Source organism: Prionailurus bengalensis, chromosome B4, assembly GCF_016509475.1.
Source record: "Prionailurus bengalensis isolate Pbe53 chromosome B4, Fcat_Pben_1.1_paternal_pri, whole genome shotgun sequence".
Classification (NCBI taxonomy): Eukaryota; Metazoa; Chordata; class Mammalia; order Carnivora; family Felidae; genus Prionailurus; species Prionailurus bengalensis.
The window spans coordinates 17,300,949-17,321,907 of record NC_057358.1 but is presented as its reverse complement, the minus strand read 5'-3'; the positions used below and the strand labels follow the sequence as shown (position 1 = coordinate 17,321,907).

Here is a 20,959-nt window from a genome sequence, read left to right as displayed (position 1 = left end):
TGAGCTACAGGAGCAATTTGCTTCGGGCATTTCCCGCCACGTGGACTGCCTAGGAGACAAGTGAAAAAGAAGAGATGCAGAAGATAAAGGACTCTGGTTTCTCTTCAGGGTCCCTGGGTCTCTGGTCCTAACCTATTCAAAAACCCAGTTGTGTCCTTGACCTTGGGTTCCATGAGCACCCACAACCTGACCTCTCACCCTTATAACAAATTCCTTTCTTCATTATCTTAGGTGGGTTTCTATCTCTCGCAACAAAAAGATTGTTCAAACAGATTTTCATCTTTAAAGGAAACCACCGGGTTCGTGACATATTGGAAAAGTAATTATTTATTATGACAAAAATAAAACTGTTGACTGAAAACAAATGAACGTTACACTGTATTGCACCATGATTGCAAATGAGCCAAAAACCTGTCTGAAAGATGAACATTCCAGAGCAAACAGCATCCTTTTTACTTGGGTGAGTAGGCATGCAAGCAACTCAGTATAATTGCAGAAATAAAAAAATCATGAGTACCAAGCAACCTAAACTGAACACATACAAAGAAGCATTTTACAACAGTAATGAAGCTATTGAAAAAGTTAAAACATGTCTTTAAACAGCCCCACCATTAGTAGAACATGCTTTGAACCATTTGCAAGGAGTGATGGTGTGAATGCATTAAGTAATTGGTTTGCTCTTTGAATTTTATTGATGCTATACATTAGACCAACAGCACACACTTCAGTTGCTTGGTTGGGATTAAGAAGCACGGTTTGTGGCGTGAAAGACATTCTTTTTTTTTGCCCTCTATGCAATAGGGTGGGACCCACAGAGAGATCCAATTCAGACTTTTGTCAATAGTACTACCACCTGTTGGACCAAGCTGATGAGCTCCGATATTGTTACAGCTTTTGTAGAAAGCCTGAAGCTTGATGGGTAACAGTGTGTACTGAAACCTTAAGAAGGGAACATAAATATACTTTAAAGTAGTTTTATTTTCTGAGGCAAAAAGTGTATTAGACAGGGCCTGCTGTTTCCTCTTTAATGCTCTAAAGCACCAATTTATGTCAAGATGGCAATGTGTGATTATAATCATTATATTCTGAGTAGGAGAAATACAGGAACAAGGTTGTAATTGCTTTTGTTTTTTTTTAACCATGCTCTGTGCAATAAATAGGGCAAAATTTAAAACTATTACATAATTGGAAAAAATCATAACCATCATTTTATTTCACACTTTTAATGAAATAGCAGCTACACTTTTCTTTTTAAATCAAAACTTTCATAGCTAGACTGAACAGTTTACTCCAAGAGAATAAAGTAAGAGGCTTGTTGACTCCCTGAACTTCCTGAGGGAAAATGTAAGCGGATTAAAATGACAATAGCCTCAAGTGAATAGGGCCAAAATACGCAAATAAATGATAGTCATTTGATATCTCCCCAACACCGGTGGAAATATAGTCACAGTATATAATCGATCAAATTTTAGGGTTGTCCTTGCCCTTGATTTTAATGAAACCAAGTACCGGCTGAGCACTGGCCTGTGAGCTTTAATGAATCTGCAAAACCGTGTTAACCCTGCTGGCGGCAAATAAGAATAAAACAAAACAAAACCTCCAAGGAATGCTACCCCTTCATTCTGAACTTGGCGTATTTCAAACACAGTTTGGGTGAAGGGGGTATTGATGGGTGAGGCATCCCACAAGCTTGAGCAAAGCACCTTATGGATTGAAAAATGAGGTAATTTTTTAATTAAGACATTACAAAGTTTGTGCAGGAGAACATTTCCATTCTTCTAGAACTTTGTTATCTATTTCAAAAGATAGGCACAGCACAGTGTTTTTATTTCTCTATTTCTAGGATACCGTGCAGATTATCATTTAAGGAAAAATAAGAAAGATGGGACTTGAAAACACGAACAAATTCTAAAAAAAATCTCATCAGTCTTTGGTCCTATGGCCACTTTAAAAGAGATCTAGCTCTAGAGTAAAAGACTGTACTTTCTTTCTAGTAATTTTAAGTGCCTTAACGAGGGAAATTCACTGTTTTCATTCACATTTTCTATTACTTAATATCCTTTTGAAGACTTTTCTACCTCATGTTTATCTTTACTATCAACTGTTTTGACCTTCGTTTCTAGGTATGACTCGATACCTCCAAATTCACTTTTCCCAAACATTTTACCAAATCATCTGCATGATTTGGTATCTGATTTTGGATCTCTTGAACACAGTACTTCTACTTTAAAATGGAGAAGTTGAAAAAAAAATTTTTTTTGACCTTCTCGATTTAATTTTGGCCACCTGGCACTCCTAAAAAAAGTATTTGGGGAAGCTGACTTGGATTTACAGTCTTCACAGTAGTACTAAATAAATAAGGATAAGACAGACATTACTGAAGGAACTAACCTTGAATATAAACTACTCTCAGATTTATACAGATGTCTGTAAAATATTGACGGCCTGACTGCACTATCCTTTCAACACTGGAAAGTCAAACGGAATTGGAGTTTGGGGTGGCATCGAAAGCCAATAAACTCTGAACAAACTAACCACTTCTAATTAGTAAAAGCCAGGAAAGCCAGGTATTCTCCAGAAGAGAGTATTTTAAACACACACTGGTGTTTTATCGGCAGCTTAAAATCATTTCCTTGGCAATATGGCCTATTTTCTCTTCTGCACTGTCATTAGCTTAGTGAAGCTGAGTGGCAGTGACTAGTTGCTACTTTGTTTTATTTGATTGTATTCATAAACTAAACAAAATGATAATGAGGTGGGAATCCAACCATAGATAAAAGTGAATTTAATTTCATATTTCAGGTCCTTTCCTAGTTTTTTTTTTTTTTTTTTTTTTTTTTTTTTTGGTTTTTCAACTTTAATATAATGTTTAAGGATTCAGGACTTTAAAACCAAAAGATAAGGTGGAGTTTTTTTAGTGGGCTTAAGTTCCTCAGTGTGGGGGGAAAAAATAGAAAGACCATGAACAGTAACTGTCTAAAGTCACGAGACACACAAGGGCCAAATTCAGATTCAAAACCACTTCTTTAGACAGCCAACACAATATTCTACTAGATCCAACTCATCAGACGGAATCTCAAAGTGACTTTATGCCAGCAAAATATAAAAGATCCTTTAGAATTGCACTGCATATGAAATATTTTGGATCCAAAGCCATAGATGAAAAGTTAGCCTCATGAAGTTGCTCTTCAAAGATAAATGTCAAAGGAACTTGCCCATCTACAGGCATAATACCAGTACATTTTTCTACTGATATAGTTTTATGTTACGTAGTTAAGAATTAAGAGTGCTAGTCACAAACAATTCCATTTAGAATTTGTTCTAGGATACTACACCAAAAAGATTTTTAAAAATATAAAGATTTATTGTTTTCTTTAAATTTCTTTGCTTTGTTGACTTTCCATAACTCTTCAGAGAACAGTGTTTACAGCACTGCCTGTATCACTCACTGTTTCCATAGGAAAATAATTTCTCTTATGCTCCAGAAAATAAAAGTTACTTTGTGCTTAATCAGAATGACTATGGCTATAGGGGTAGTGCCCATTTAAAAATTATTTTTAACAACAAAGCTTGGATTTATTATCTTTCCTCTAATGAATATAGAATAAAATTTTACCTTTAAGCATACTAACACAGAATGTAAAAGCAGAAATTATGTATTTAATCATTAGTTTTCCAATAGCTAATATGTCATTTCAGATCTGAAAGAATTAAATTACACTAACAATACATATTATGTAGTATATTCCCATATAAAAGGGCCGGTTAATTCTAAGAGTTCCCAAATGGGCTGCAATGAAAGCCATGTGTTTAAATAAGAATGTGACATGTTCAAAATGAAGAGAAATCCATATTTGGGTAGCAGTTACATTTTAGTTCTAATAAAATACTGAAAAGATCTGTTAAACTTCTGTTTCTTTATCCTCAAAATAAAAACAGAATACAGAGTATTCTCCTAAAAGTAATGTGGGTGGGTCCTTTGCTTTCCACCACTTACTAGAAACTTTGCTAGGCAACTGAAGGGGTGGCAGGGAGAGTGAATCTCGAGTTTATGTCATTGTCAAATTAATTAGCTGCTAATCTGCATTCTAAAGAACAGGTAGAGTACAAAACTGAGAACTCATCTCAAAGTGTGAATAAAGGCACGAATCACAAATTTACATTTTTCATCAGACAGTATCTTACAGTTGATTTACAAAGAATGTCAGAATCAATGCTTTAGCATTAGATAAGTTCTTGGGTCAAAACATTCTCTTGGAGTAAAGGATAATCAGTTTTCATATTACTGTAACAGGAAATATCTAACGAGAACCTATAAAACACTTTTAAAAAGTCTTACATGAATTTCCTATTTGAACTTTTCCCAGTCACTGCCACAGAAACTAGTGGGATGTTGATTTCATTTTCAACACAGCTAACATAACCATTTCTGATCCAAAACTAACAAAATGCTTTTTTAAAAAATTTAGAAAAGAAAATAAACTGTGTTTTAAAAAATTAAATAGCAAACTTGAATCTATACTAGATGTTTGACAAAATACAATTAACTATTAAAAACACTTTCAATATAATGCTGATGTGGTAATACAAACAAAACAAAACAAAACCACCAAAACCGTGTAATTTGATAGAAGAAAATTGAGGCAGCCAATCCTATTAGAGATAAGAAGACAAATTTCACAAGAAGAATGGATACAGGACTATTAAATGTGTTTTCTCAGGATGGGGTTAAGAGAATTATCCTCAGAATTTATGGCTAAACTCTAGAACCAAGATAGATATTCTGGCAAAGTGTGCTTCAGGTAAATTGTATCTTTGTACTTCCTCCTGCCCCCAAACATACCGCAAAGCATCCGTATTGATTTATGTTTGCTTTCCTCTCATGTTCTAGGATTATGGATTTTATTAAAATCAACATTTATCCTCTACCCAGTATAGAGTCACTAAGAAAAAGGTTCAAAACAAGGTTAATAAACCACTAGTTCCCAAAGTCCAGAAAGCTTTCCTCTGGCCATTTTTCAGTTCTAGGGTGTGCTACCACTAAATAGAAAATGTTACCACATTCAACTAAATTAGACTAAATATAAGAGATCAAGTATACCTGAAAACAGAGCAAAATTAAAACCAATTTACAATAAAAAATATTAAAATTAAAATACCATTTTTGAATAGGTATTTAGATATTCGTATCAACACTGAATCCTATTTTTGACCCACATGAAAAAAAATACTGCAAAAATGAAGTATTATTCTCTAGGGATGCATTTTATCCCTTTCATTATCGCAAAATCCCACACTTGAAATAGGGGATCAAAATTAGAATACTTGTCCTCCCTCTTAAGTATGCCCTAGATTACTGTTCATATTAGACCACTGCCTTGGAAAGCTTTTTAATGATATGCAATGAACTTTTGATAGATTAGGACTCTTTTCCTTCCTACTTTTTAACTTATGTTAGTGTTGACACTGGGTCTCATGGCACGCTCTGAAAGCTAGGATTAGATTCAGCAGTTTCCTGTAATTCACCAAAGGTTTAGAACACGAGGGGTAACTAACAAGAGAGGTGGCAAGTATTTCAAGCCTATCACACTATAACCTCAGATGGACTTATGGAAAGCCGTATGGCTTTCTAAGTAATACAATGCTGGTGGTAGAAACACTGTTCAAAATCCACACGCAATTTCAAATTTTAAGAAAGGAAATGTTTATACTTCTGCTTTGGCTACTGCCCCAAGCAGATGCACTCTCCCTTGCAGATGGAATAGTTGAAGTTTCTGCTGATAATACACTTGTTTATCACTGATAGTAAGATATATATTCCAAGTGTCTTGTTTTGATATCAGTGCTGGTATGCTTTAGTAACTTCCGATAATTAATGTGCATGTTGAATAATGCGTGACATTTTTGAAATATCAGATTCCTCTAAAATATTAACCATCAAAGTTGGGCTTTCAAGTATTTTTCCTTGATTAGATTTTAGCCAAAAACTAATCTCGTGTTGGAGGCAGAAAAGTAAATTTAATTCTTTTAGATAAATAGCCTACTTAATTTCCATGCTAATAGTAGCTTAAAATTATTCCATGACTTGTAATAATTGGGTGAAATTAACTTCTGTGAAGGCAGTTCTCATGATGGTTAATTTTCCTTACAGATATATCTTCGAGGCTGATTCCTTTCTCTATAATAAGTTCTGTCCAAAAGAGAAGTGGTTTAAAGAGGGAGCAAATATTTAGTGCTGGTTAATTTTGCAAGCAGTGCCTGATGATTTCCACTACTACTTTGTGAAACCAGGAATTGTCTGGTAGGGAAAGGAGGTGGTCAAGAAATGAAAGAAATTGGTCATTAAAGTTATTACAATACTTCAGAAAACATTAAACATATGACAAACATTTCTTACAAGGCAGTTATTGAATAATCAGAATCAGCAGTCAGAAGAATTATGTTGCCGAAAACACCGTTATACATTATGTTCATCCAACTGAAGATTAGTGCATTAAAAAAAAGTTAAGAAAAAATCTTTTATGTTCCAGTTCAGCTGCACTTGATTCAAGTGTTGCTCATAGAGGTTTGTGTTGTTATAAATTAAACATGCTGCTGCCTTAGCAGCCAAAGGTACTAGGAAAATGTTCATGTCACAGAATAAATAGAGCAGTCTCTTTTCAGGCAAAAAGTTATCTCACACCAATCCGGGAGGTCATCCACTCTAGACCTTGGCATAACCTGAAACAAAGGAGAGAAGTATTTTCAAAACGAAAATATTTCAACTTTCTAACTGAAAGCACACTTATTATTTTTAAGTCTTCCCCAACTGTTGGTACTACGATAATTATTTTTACAGGTAAGTGACAAGATGGAGGTAACACCGTATGAAGCGGAATCTTTAAGTGGAAGATTCACTTAGAAAAAATGATGTTCATCAGTTGAGTCACTGGGAAATTGCTTCAGTCTCATCTTGAAGATAACAGCTCTGGCAGTTTTGCCATCAAGATTGCAAATACTCCTCACCCCCCTGTAAGATTAAAACTGAAACCACTATAGAAAGGCAACAGGAACTCTGCCCTACCCTCCTAAATTCTAAAGAATGGAATGCTTACAGCTCAGTCTTAAAAGTATAGGTCAAAAAAGTCTATTATATTACACGGCTATTATATTACAAGCGATTTCTAATATGAGCATAACTAAGAAGGTCAGGGTGATTGGAGGATAAATAAATTCCTGGAAATGAATGGGATAATTCATGGGTGGCACACTGGGTTCTCTTTGGCCTACTCTATCCAAACTCAAGTTTTGAGGAGAGAAGAATACACCATCATAAGCATTTGTCTTAAATGTTTAGTCTCTTGAAGTATGTCCCACCAAAGGACTCCGAATAATAAAGGAGATGTACTCTTGTGGAAAGCTGAAAGTTCAGGTTTAATTATGCCTTTACTGAAATGTGAAATTTCTTTGAAGCTTCCTCTTTAATTCAGGCAACACTACAGTCCCCCACCTCCGCCGCCCAGTTAGTAAATGATACAAGAAATGAATATCCACTAAAAATCTGGATTGTGAAAACTTAATTCAAAAGTTTGTTATTGACATTTTATGCTAAAATATTGTTTATATTAAAAGTTACAAAACATGTGTCAGTAACTTTGCTAAAGTGTAATTTAACAACAGTAACCGACTAAAATTATTTTTACCTTATAAAATTGAAATACAAAAACTATCTTTAAGAACAACAACAACAAACCCAAAAAACAAAAACAAAAACCCAAAACAGCATCAAAGAAGAAACAACTGCCTTAAAAAACAGAAATTTGACAGAAGTCATACCTCCCCCCATATTGTTTAGCACTTACCCTTCTCCTGTTAAAGCACAGCAGGACTGAATGTGCCATGGATGATCCTTAATTGAACTAAGGGTGAGGTATTTAGAGATTTCAGCTGCTGTCATACACCCTTTCATATCCTGTTTATTTGCAAAGATCAGGACCGCGGCTTTCCGTAAATCCTGCAATCAATATGAAATATTTCTAAAACATGAAATAGCACAATTCAAATTAAACTAATGAAGCAGGAAGGTCAAATACGTCCAACTGGACAGTTATAATGAAATCCCTCTACTTTAAAATGATTGATTAGGCAGTAATATTTAACTTAAAAATTTTATTGAGGGGCACCTGGCTGGCTGAGTGAGTAAATCATGCGACTCTTGATCTCAGGGCCATTGAGTTCAAGCCCCACACCAAAAGTAGAACTTACTTAAAAAATAAAGCCTCAATTAAATAAACAAACGAATAAATGGAAATTGTATCGAGATAAAAATAAATTTTCTCAATAGTAATTTAATGATTCGCTCTAACAAAGATAGGCTAATTAACATAAGCTAGATCATCAAAAGTCATTTTTATATTGTTGGGCCAAAGGGGTCAGACTAAAAGTAAAATAAACATGCATCTTAAACATCGGTTTAAAACTATACGAGCAGGGGTACGTGGGTGGCCCAGTCAGTTAAGCAGTTGACTTCGGTTCAGGTCATGACCTCACGATTTGTGAGTTCAAGCCCCGTGTCAGGCTCTATGCTGATGATAGCTTAGAGCCTGGAGCCTGCTTCAGATTCTGTGTCTCCCTCTCTCTCTAACCCTCCCCGACTAGTGCTCTGTCTGTATCTCTCAAAAATAAATAAATGTAAAAAACAACAAAAAAAAACTATATAAGCAATATTCTAATAGGCAAATACGGTAATATGTTGCCAAACAGTACAGAATCTCTCCAAATTTATTTTTAAAGTTTGTTTGTTTTGAGAGAGAGAGAGAGAGAACAAGCAAGCGAGCACACATGCACGCACACACAGGAGAGGCAGAGAGAAAGAATCTCAAGTAGGCCCCATGTTATCAGCACAGAGCCCCATATGGGGCTCAAACTCACAAACCATGAGATGACGACCTGAGACGAAACCAAGAGTTGGACACTTAACTGACTGAGCCCCCCAGGCGCCCCAAGAATTTCTCCAAATTTAAAGAAGAGCGCAGAAGGTGAAGGGCTGGGCAATGCTTATGACTACTGGTATAAGGTAACCACATTCATTTATGCTCACTGCAGAACTGTTAATATTATCAAAATATCAGAAATAATCTAATGTTCATTAATAGAAGGACAGATCAACTGTGATAGATTCATACAAAATAATACTACATAGCTGTTGAAAGGAATGAAACCAACGCTGTATGTGCTGATGTGGATAATCACAATGCTGTGCACAAAACCCCCAAAACGGAGTTACATATATATATATATATAAGATTTTATGAACAATGATGAGGCGCTTGGGTGGCTCAGTTGCCTGAGTGTCAGGTCATGATCTGGCAGTTCGTGGGTCCAAGCCCCATGTCTGTCTCTGTGCTGAGCTTTCTTGAGATTCTCTGTCTCCCTCTCTCTCTGCCTCTCCTGTGCCCATGTGCATTCTTTCTCTCTCAAAAATAAACATTTTTAAAAAAGATTTTATGAACAATGAAATATAGTATTTTATACAACTGACAAATAAAAATGTAGGGAAAATATAAAAATATACATGGGATTGATTCTCACTCCTTTTAGGATAATGTAATTCTTTTAGGACTCTTTGAGAGAAAGGAAGGAAATGAGATACGGGGGGGGGGGTCTCATAAGATATTTAGTATCTTATATTGGATGGTAGGTGGATGGATGTGTTTTATTACCTAAGTTTTTTTGTCTATCTTAAATTGTTAGAATCAAGTGGTCTCAGATTATTCACTAAAGAATTTTCAGTGACTATAAACTCTTGGAAAAAAACACTCAAGTTTCTTTCTTGCTTCAATTTATTGGACTCTTTAAGACATGAATGAATAGTTTTAACCTTGAAAAATCTTATCAATAACAATAATAGGCTACAAATTAACGTGCTGAGTTGTTTTCAAATCTGAAAACATAATGCAACTTTTTGACTTCAAGACGTCCATCAAAATACAACATTTTGCTGATGATGAAATAACCCACGGCAAAGCATATCATCTTTGTAAAAAAGCAAAACCAGCACACAGATACCTTACTCCACTGTTTACGTTTGCTTTCAAAATTTACCTCGTGAGCCAACATTCTGTATAACTCTTCTTTTGTAATCGCTAGTCGTTCCCTGTCAATGCTATCAACCACGAGAATGATGAACTAGAAGACAATTAAAAAGAAAGAAAATTGAATGGAATGTTGAAGTTCTCTGCAAAACTACTCTCCAGTGACGGAATAGTTTCATGATGTCATCATTACTTTAAAATGGTCTTTTTCATGAAGAGTTTGTATTGTACTGTAAAATCCACATGTTCAGAAAAGAACTCATCATTTCGAGAAAGAAAAACTACGCCCGGGTTTATTTTAAAAAGGTGATATTTGAATTCACAATACGCTGTAACACTAGGATTTATTTTAAGATGCAGGTAATAAAAAATAATTTTTAAAAAGAAAGTCACAGTAACTTAAATAACTTCCACTAAAACTCTATACTGCTGACTTAAGCAATCACTAGTTATTTATGTTTGAGACAGTTTTCTGCCTACTAGGGACACACAAGTTAGTCTGAAAGAAAAAGAGAAACACACACACACACACACACAGACTAATGAACAAGACATTTTTACATAGCAATGCCAACAGTAAGAGCCCCAGAAAAAATGTGCTAAACAGAAACATACCCACTTAGGGGTTAACACGCTAGAGTGGGTGTAGGTGAAATTAAAGAGCAGCAAGCAAAGAGAGCTGGAGAAAACTGTTGGTAAAGGTGTATATGAAAAACGTGGGGTCTTACACATTAGAAATAAAAGCATCTTTTTTTATTTTTTTTATTTTTTTTATTTTTGGGACAGAGAGAGACATAGCATGAACGGGGGAGGGGCAGAGAGAGAGGGAGCCACAGAATCAGAAACAGGCTCCAGGCTCTGAGCCATCAGCCCAGAGCCTGACGCGGGGCTCGAACTCACGGACCGCGAGATCGTGACCTGGCTGAAGTCGGACGCTTAACCGACTGCGCCACCCAGGCGCCCCTAAAAGCATCTTTGGTAAGAAAAATAAGATACAGTGTGAAAGGGCCCCTAATCGAATCTTAGAAGAAGAAAGTTAAAAAGTGAGATTAAGCGATGCTAAAGGTTTTAATAGACTGGCTCAGAATAAATGGAGAGGAGGAGGGTGAAACCAGATTGTTCAGATGACCTGGACATTAGGCAAAGAGACAAGTGGAGAAATCTGCCTAGAAACTGTGAAGGGCAAGGAAGAAAATGGAAGGAATCAAGGTAAGAAACATGGCAAGTTTGCATGGACAGAACATAGGGAACTTAATGAGAGGAAGGTGGCAGGAATTCATCAGCAGCTGAACTCCTTGTATTATAATGGAGACACTGGGCTTTTGGAGGACTCCTTACGGAGAAGAAGTTAAGATGACGACAACGGTGAAGAAGGCCATGGGGGAAACGTCACATGGGCAGGCCCGTGACATAGAATCTAAGATTGCAAATGCTAGGTGCCGTGCTGGTGTGCTGTGATAAAGGCCATAGGTTCTTGTAGTAATTGTGAAATTCTTATAGAAATGGTTTATTAAAATTCTCCTGAAACCACTATTACACTCTGTTAACTAACTAGACCTTACATAAAAATTTGGAAGAAAAAAATTAAATAAGAAAAATAGCTTATTATAAAAAACATTTCATGCAAACGGTGTCATTAATAACATATGTCTTTCTGGATCCATGCGGAGTCTTCTAGAGTTTCTGCAACTTCAAAAACTACCCTCTTGTAAGGTTATCAACATACACGGATCAGCTAGAAGCAACTCTAACCTCTTCATCAAAAGTAACGGCTCCTCTCCCACACAACTGCAGTTAACTGTGAGCTTTGACAGGGCGCCAAGAGCTATGCTGCTTAAATACAGGTGACCCTTGAACAACATGGGTTTGAGCTGAGCAGATCCCCTTAAATGTGATTCTTTAACTGTACAGGACTGTACATGTATTTTCTGCTTATGATTTTTTAATAACATTCTTTTCTCTAGCTTACTTTATTGTAAGAATACAGCATATAACACATAGAACATACAAAGGGTGTGTTAATCCACTCTTTTTGTTATCTGTAAGGCTTCTGCTCAACAGTAGGTTATTAGTAAAGTTTCTGGGGAGTCCAGGTATATGTGGATTTTTGGCCACACCATGGGTCAGTGTCCCTAACACTGGCATTATTCAAGGGGCAACTGTAGCCATATGGTAAAAGGTTGTTTCTCTCTAACATTTTTAGTTTCAGAATATTTTACTATAGAAGTATACATTAAGCTAACCTTGAACCGTATTTGCTTACCGACCCATCCCCCGCTTCAAATAAGAAAAGTTAAGTGCTACTACAACCGTTAAAGACCTAGGATGTGCCATTTTGGTTGGACCAATCACAAACTGCACTGGAATATATATGCATAGATACATATGCTATCGCAGTATAAATCTAGAGGAATAGATGTTTATTTAAAAAGGAAACTTATTCACCAAAAATTCCTTGCCTCTCCCCACCTCCTCTGCACACACCCTTCAAAAAAGCCACTCAATTTTTAATAGGCTTCATTTTAGGAAAAAATAATTGGTCAGACGTCCCTGTCTGTAAAGAAAAATTACGGATGCAATTGTACATCAGTATACTCAAAGATAAATCTGTCTCGATAGCACTGCATGGTTTTAAAAAAATCTGCTTAACAAGAAATAAACACAGAAATAGAAGCTAGTCCAGACTGTTTCCTGGGTTGGCTCGGAAGCAGTAAAGTAGCGAAATAAGTGACAGAGAAGTTGGGGGCGGGTGCTGCAAAACCATTTGTTTTTTTAACTAAACTATAATCTCACCAAAATTTTGAATGCTCAATTCGTGTTATTTGAAAATCTTGTACTCAATTACGCTTAAAATATTTTATTCCTCCCTAACCAGAGCCTCTCTCAGCTGTGAGATCTTGGGACAGGTTATCTAACTGATCCCGGTCTCCACTTTCTCCAACAGCAGACACCTGACGGGAGCACTGGGAGGACGAACTATCCGGATACAGTCCGCCCTGCAGCAGGCGTGCAACCAACAGTGGACATTAGTCTTTCTACTTGCCTTTCCTCTGGTATGTGAAAACCTCAAATTCCTTACCGAAAAGGATCTTATTGGAAAGCAACTGCCAACATGCCTCTGGGGACTGCCTATCTATTTTCTGGGTTGACTCTGTGGTCCTTGTTATCAACATTCAGAAAGTGGCTCAGTATACCTCTGTGTTTGAGTAATACGTGTTCCAGGACGACCTCAGTGATTCTTGACCACCAATATCCCACATAAGAAAATGCGTGTTCTTCACAACTATTTCTTCAACATTGCTTCCTATGGTTGGAGATGTGTGAACCACTTCATTCATTAAGCTGTTGAAAGACACCATAACAAATCTTTTGTAAATCTTGAGAATCGGAGGGAAGTTTTATCCCACCAACGACAGCATCAAAACTAGAACCTGGGAGGACATTTAATGCAAACACCTAGACAAAGAACAAGCCTTGAAGGAAGACTTTTTTTTTTCTTTTAATGGAATAAACTAAAGGCTTGATCTGGAGAGATGGAAACACTGTGGTGTGAGTTTGTATTCCTGTGGCCAAAATTCCAAACCACCGTGTCCTTGTTATCGGAGCAGAACCAGGGCCCTTTCCCGAAAGAGCAAGTTTCTAGGTGACTGTGACATCAATGCTCGCAAAGTAGCAACCACTGAATAGCAGGCTGTGTATAATCCTGAAGCCTGTCCACGTGAGAAAATTGAGACTTGGGTCGGCCATAAAAATCAGTTCAGGCCTATTAACCTAAACCACAGCCTTAAAAAGATAAGGCCACAGGCAAATGAAAATTTTAATTAAAATTAACTGTAAATATATTTAGAATACTAAGGCTCATACCACATTTATCATAATTATGCATTAAGACACATTAATTCATTCATTCAACAAATGTATTTGCCTATGATACGCTGCTACTGTGTTGAAAGAAGTCTCCGACTGTCTCTTGGGTCTTACATGTTTTTGAAGCTATGTGGAACATTATTTCAATAACTGACAGGTTTCTGAAATGTTTACATTTGATGTTTAAAGGCAGAGTCGCATTAAAACACACAATCGATAACGGATGAATGTTTTAAAGTAAAACAAGTAGTTGTTCTACTGTGAAACAACAAGCCACAAGTTAGCAGCTTTTTAGCAAAGGGGCTGAAAAACACATTAGGCACTGCTTAAGTGAAGTGTTTCCAGACAGCTGTCAGGTGACAGACTTAGCATGAGGTGGAAAGAGGCAAGAGCCACACAATCGAGCACCGTATCTTACAACTACTTGTTAAAAGGCTTGGGACGTAGATCCATTTCCACTGTTTAACGTGGATCATTTCATTAATCCTGAAAGGATGATGGGAGCTACTCTGATCTGACAAGTGGACTGACAGGCTGTTAAAACTTCCTTCAAGTATTAATGTATTTCTCTGGAAGCCTCCAGCCCTTCCTGGCTGCGAGTGACAAAAGCAGGACTTTCAGGGGTGATCTTCATTTCTTTTGATTTGACAAGTCTGCCTAAGTTGAAACAATTCAGAGCTATTAGTCAAGAGAGTAGTAATGAGCTTCCTAGAGATACTGGTCTCCTTGTGTGAACCGCAGTGTGGGAAGAATGAAGTGAAATGCACTTTATCACCTCACTGCAGCACTATGATGGATGCTTTATTTATTTTAGTTTAATATTAAGTCTTTCTTTCAAGGCCAGAAAAAGACGAGGGTTTGTGAAGGCTGTACCAAACATACAGCCCTTTTATTCACTTTTGAAACAAATTTTGTGCTCGGTAAAATACAAAACCATACGTTTAGGTTTTTGCGGGATATTACAATGGTATCTTATTAATTACACAAAATTGGTTCTGGTAACTTAAATAATGAAGACTGTTTAAATAAATAACTATACTTACAATTGGTAAAGAATGGTGGTTTTCCCTGCATTATCCAGTCCCACTATAATTACTTTGTGTTCTACAAAAAGAAAACAAACCAGAAACATTTAACACTACTACAATTACATGCTTGCAACAATGATTATTAGTTAGCTTTCTAATGAGGATCATTCACCGGATTCTTATTACTGGATTGTTAAAACACAGAGTAAACAGAGCTTCACGATGTCAAGGTTACCTACGTTAAGGGAGGCCATCTAGTATGATGTTCTCCACCTGGCTGTCTTATAAACGAATGTGAGATCCGGGTTTAGAGGGAAGTTCAAGAGAAGCGGTGTGGGGGGAATAACACAAATTCTGATCCTGACAAGGCACTACGACGTACAACCTAAGTTTAAAAAAATTGTTTTACACACCTGCTTGTCACCTCTGCTAATCAAATCAGCTTTTTAGCAAGTTGTTTTTACACCTGGAAGTTTTCCCACCTACATGCGGTTTCTTCCTTTCACGAAGAAATCCAATTTAAAACACAAAACTGAAAAGGTTTCCCTGTCACCAACAGGACACACGTATTCTCTCCATCAGTTTCTCATTCTTTCCGTCATCTTATTTCTTTTCCAAAGTTTATTTATTTTGAGAGAAAGAGACAGCGCGTGCACGTGCACACGCAAGAGGAGAGGGGCAGAGAGAGAATCCCAAGCAGGCTCCACACTGTGAGTGTGGCGCTGGGCGTGGGACTTGAACCCATAGACCGTGAGATCATGACCCGAGCGGAAATCAAGGGCTGGACACTCAGCCCCTTAAACGACTGAGCCACCCAGGTGCCCCTCCTTCCATTAACTTAAAGATAAATAAGCAATTGCTTAGTTCTCAAGGCTTTTTCAATCTGGATTTTACAGCTCTTCTGAGTAGATACTGTTTCTGCTCCTCATGCAACAAAAACCTCTTGGGTCTTCTCCCTCTGGCACCATGCACAAAACAGACATTTGTTTCACTGATAGATTTTAAGGCCCATCTAATCATTCTGTTAAGGGGTACATACTCTGAAACCTCTTTTGAACGCAGAGAAGACACTTCGAGTCATCTTTTCTAGATTTTACAGAACATATTAAAGATACCTCTCTTCCCCAGGGCAGAAGGCTTAAAAAGCTACCAGGGAACCTTCGTAAGAAACACGACACAATCGATTTATGTCTAGCCAACGATTTGACGTATTTCCTATCAGAACCCTGCTCCCCTTGTTAACCTGTGATAATATCAAAACTCGGATTATACACCTCATCAGACATCAGCTCGTATTCCTACTCGAGAGTGTTTATACTGCATCAGTCAAAAAGAGAGGCCATTGTTCACAGACAAGTTCTTAGGTGACAAACTATGTATCTTTATGCATCTTTAACGACCTGAACCCTGTCTGTACTGCCTGTAATACCACAGGACTAAGGACATGGTTCTCTCGAAGGGCTTTTTTCACTATGGCAGAAACTGCTTTGTAAAACGCAAAAAAGAACAGAACTTGTTCGCTTATTATAACTCACTATAATTCTCCTTATTTGACTCTCTTTGGTTCATATCCCCTAATTTCTAAAGGAGCCAATCTTTATTTTTCTCCCTTTACAGTCCAAGAATGAGAACCCTCTTTCAGGGGAGGAACAAGCATTCTAAATTTTGGGGACAGCTGGAAACCACCTGCCCAGCATCTGGAGACCAAAGGGTCCCTGCGGGAGTGAGAAGGAAGCCACTAGTCTGGAAGTAAGCTAAACTTGGGCGTGGACACTTCTGCTGGGAAAGGAAAACAGAAGGTAGTACCACGTGGTTCACTGTTGAGGCCACTAAAGTGAACCAACACCCGGGGCCATTTTCAAACAGCCCTGCCCTCGCTTCACATTTTGTATGATAATGATCAGAGTATTGAAGGCCTGCGACAGCAAAAGTCATAAATAATGCATCATTTTTTAAAGTTTATTTAAATAAGAGAAAGAGGGAGAGAGACAGCGAGCAGAGGGGCAGAGAGAGAGGGAGAGAGAGAATCCCAAGCACGAATTGTGAGATCGTGACCTGAGGTGAAATCAAGAGTCCGATGCTTAATGACTGAGCCACCAGGCGCCCTGCCCTCATAATGCATCATTCTGAAAGACTGGTCCCAATTGGAACTAAGTCAGAGGTGACGAACTCTGAAGGCGAAGAGAACATGAGTTTTATTACAGTTTCAACTGAGTGATTAACTTCAGGACTTTTTCAGATTCCTTTTCCCCTCAGTAATAGGGAATTCTAGCAATTAAGACAAAACAATTTCACCTCAGTCTTATAATAAAGGTATTACATCAATCCTTCAGTTAAACTGAGGCCTACCTTCTGGTGCAACCTGAGTCTACGTGCTAACAAAACATCATCAATGGGAAAAAGCTAAATATTTTTTTAAAGTATGAAATAACAAAAATAAACAATAAAAGCATGAAATAAGTGTATTATATTTTATTTTTGTTAATTTTTTTAATGTTTATTTTTGAGAGAGAGAGACAGACAGACAGACAGACAGCACGAGCAGGAGAAGGGCAGAGAGAGAGACAGACAGAATCTGAAGCAGGCTCCAGGCTCCCAGCTGTCAGCTCAGAGCCTGATGAAGGGCTCAAACCCACAAACCTGAGCCAAAGTTGGACACTTAACTGACTGAGCCACCCAGGTACCCCAAGAATGTATTGTATTGTACTTTTTTAATGTTTATTTTTGAGAAACTGAGTGAAAGCAGGGGAGGGGCAGAGAGAGAGGGAGACAGAGGCTCGTTGGGGCAGTGCGCTGACTGCAGAGAGCCTAATGCGGGGCTCAAACCCACGAACCGCCAAGATACGACGTTGAGCCTAAGTCAGACACTTAACCCACTGAGCCACCCAGGAGCCCCAACAGAGTGTATTTTAAATCTCTTCTTTGAAAAAGCACCTCTTGAACATCATCTGTACAGTAAGAGGGAAATCAAGTTCAACGGGCATTTACTAAAAAGCCAAGTACAAAATAAAAGCTGTTTGTACTCTGCGGCATAACTGTAATTCTTCCTCCCATCTTCAAAGGCCTCCATTGTACTTTGCTGCTACTTGAGTATGCCAATGACCAAGGGCCTGAGTTCACAAATGCTAGTTAGTCAAGCTTTTACCTATTCAAGAAGAACACGGACGGCACCTACCTTTACTGTCAGCAGGAAAGGAAATTCATATGCTGCTCTAAATGTCCACAAGTGGTGTCTAGATTAATAAAGTATAAATCATCTGATACCACTTGACGTTAAAAAAACATGGCTTAAGGTACTTGTTCTGTACTGCTTTTCAGCTGCGTGGAATCAACAGCCAACATACAGACCTTGTTTTATGTACAGAAACAAAAATATCAGCTAAATTATGTAACTATTAGTGATTTCCTGCAGTCATGGTAAAATGATTTCCTTCACCTATCATAGTTAACTAAAGCAGATACTAAAGATGCTTGTAAGTTTGTACTATGTCACCCAACAATTTTTGTTGTTTACCTATTGAAAAAAAAAAAAAAACTTTCAAAATGTGTCATTCTAGTTCAGTTCAGTCCCGGTGAAGTGGGGAAAGAATCTATCCTAACAGTCAGATTTTGAGTTGCTGCCAATCAGATGAACGTCAGACACTTAACATCACTTTTACTTGCGGAGCCAGGAGTGGGAATTTCTGATTCACCAGAATTGAAATGTCTCAAGTTGTGAGGAGAAAACCATACAACTGTATGCTTTTATAATTTCAACTGATCCTCAACGTGGATATGTAAACTGTATATTCTTTTAAGCCCAACTACTCTCCATGAAAATGAAGTATTTAATTTAGACAGAGACATAATCAATTCTCATTTAACCTCTAACAGGGAAAACTATGAACACAGATAATACTACATTCTTTATTTAGAATGATTTTTGCAAATGTAATTAGAAGTTTACCCTCTTTATTGTTTTTCAGTAGTGTTATTAAAATCAGTATATTATCACAGAGAAGGAGCTGCCCCTGTTTGGGGCCAGAAATGTGTATGCTGGGGACAGAGTGGGTGCAACTCACACACTTTCTTGGACAGCCAAATAAGTCTGGGTTAAAACATCACCCTAAGTATCAGAGCTACAATGAATCCAAATGTTGAAATGTGCCTGCACACCATGAGACAGTTACCCTGACACCACATTTTACTAGAAATCTCTTCCAGGACACCAGGCTGCACCTCTTCCCAGAATAGAGGGCTGAGAGGAGAGCATTTCCAGTTCTACTTAGGAATCCATGCCTGTCCAGAGTCAACACAAAGCATGTTTATTTACACTAAATGAAGGTCCAATTGCACAGCTTTTGTTTAATTTTCATCAAGTGTTTGCACAAAAGTTTCTCTGCACTCTTGGCTATGGTATTTGGATCTCCTTAAAAGCTGGCGCATACTATTTTGTAAGCAGGGCATAAAGACATAAAGCCTACACAGAATGAGGTTTCAAAACAAAATTATTAAGAGTCCTTGCTTGTAGACAGACACAGGTAAAGGATGGCTAAAAAGAAAAATCATGGAAAAAGAAACTTCAAAAAAATAAGTGGAGGAAATATCAAAGAAACTCGTGTGATAAAATGATCGACTTGTGTTTTTAAAATACAAGAAAGCCCAAAAGATATCATGAAATAGGGATCGCTACCTTCTAGATATATACCTGCACCAACACTGTCACTGAACAAGAGCCTTATACGAACACAGAGTATGTAAACAACTTCGCAACTAAACAAGTAAAAATGCTCCATGCCAAATTTGGTGATTCAGCAAATTTCGGGTATCGCATATACAGAAAATGAGTTTGAATGGTTGCAAGGGGTAGGTATTAACAAGTCAGAAGATAGGATGTCACCAACGGAGGCCTGAAGGCCTGCACAGCAATGATGAGCACCCGAGGAAGTCTGCTCTTGGGGGAAAAAAAAAAAAAAAAAAGGAAACGTCGTATAAACTAACTCTGTCTTATATTATACTGGTTATAGAATCATAAAACATTATAGCTTGGAACAGACTGCAGAATTTGAGATTTATTCCTTCTCTCCCACCTCGTCACCTACAAATGTGCCACCTATAAAGGCATTTCTGAGGAACCAAGGTCTCCAAAAACATGTTAACTATTGACCTGGGCCATCTTGCTGATATTCTAGATAAGAAATTAAGGTCCTATAGGGGCGCCCAGGTGGCTCAGTCACTTGAGCGACAGACTTTGCCTCAGGTCATGATCTCACAGTCTGTGAGTTGGAGCCTTGAGTTGGAGCCCCGCGTTGGACTCTGTGCTGACAACTCAGAGCCTGGGGCCTGCTTCAGATTCTGTGTCTCCCTCTCTCACTCTGCCCCTTCCCTGCTCATGCTCTGTCTCAGAAATAAGTAAACATTAAAGAAAAAAAAGAAATTAAGGTCCTATGAGTTTAAGTAATGTGTTCTAGTAAACACTGGTAAGAGTCGGCATTTGCTGCCCCACTCTTTTTGCTATAAAGCATTAATTCCCCTTCCAAATTCTTCAGTCTCTCCCACTCCCCCACAGTATCCATATTCCTGGATGCCTAAATTTCGTCAAGAGCAGCTACATAAATCTGATGAGGCAACAATTCAACATTTATTGAGTTCATTTTATGCATGACTGTAACATTTAAGACTAACAAGGCAAGCTCTCTACCCTCAAAAATCTTAAAGGCAGATATGTAAATAAGCACTTACAATACACCATCATTAGTACAAAGCAACAGATACCGAAGAATCCTACGGTAATATTCCCAAGGATAAGTGAGATCTAGAATCCAACTCTCAGCCGAGGAAATAAATGTCAACAGTGAAAAGGAATATTACAGAGTGTCGGTATGACTGTTTTCTGGGCATTGTGGAAGTTAATCCTCACCATCATTCCATAAGAAAGTGGTGGTATTCCTTTTACTGATGAGAAAACTGAGCCCTAGGCTAAATAACATGCTGGGAAGTTTGGCTAATGGT

The 20,959-nt window shown here is 37.6% G+C and overlaps 1 protein-coding gene across 1 annotated transcript in view; it reads right to left on the bottom strand.

Annotated features, from left to right (window-relative positions):
• Window positions 1–309: 309 nt before the first annotated feature.
• Window positions 310–20,959, bottom strand: part of ARL5B (ADP ribosylation factor like GTPase 5B) — a 29,487-nt gene continuing 8,837 nt past the window's right edge. The window contains exons 2-6 of the mRNA XM_043564692.1: window positions 14,984–15,044; window positions 13,268–13,415; window positions 10,084–10,167; window positions 7,842–7,993; window positions 310–6,720 (exon numbers count right to left, since the gene is read on the bottom strand). Coding sequence (XP_043420627.1) covers window positions 6,672–6,720; window positions 7,842–7,993; window positions 10,084–10,167; window positions 13,268–13,415; window positions 14,984–15,044 — 494 coding nt within the window. The 3' untranslated portion in view covers window positions 310–6,671. The remainder of the gene's footprint in view (window positions 6,721–7,841; window positions 7,994–10,083; window positions 10,168–13,267; window positions 13,416–14,983; window positions 15,045–20,959) is intronic.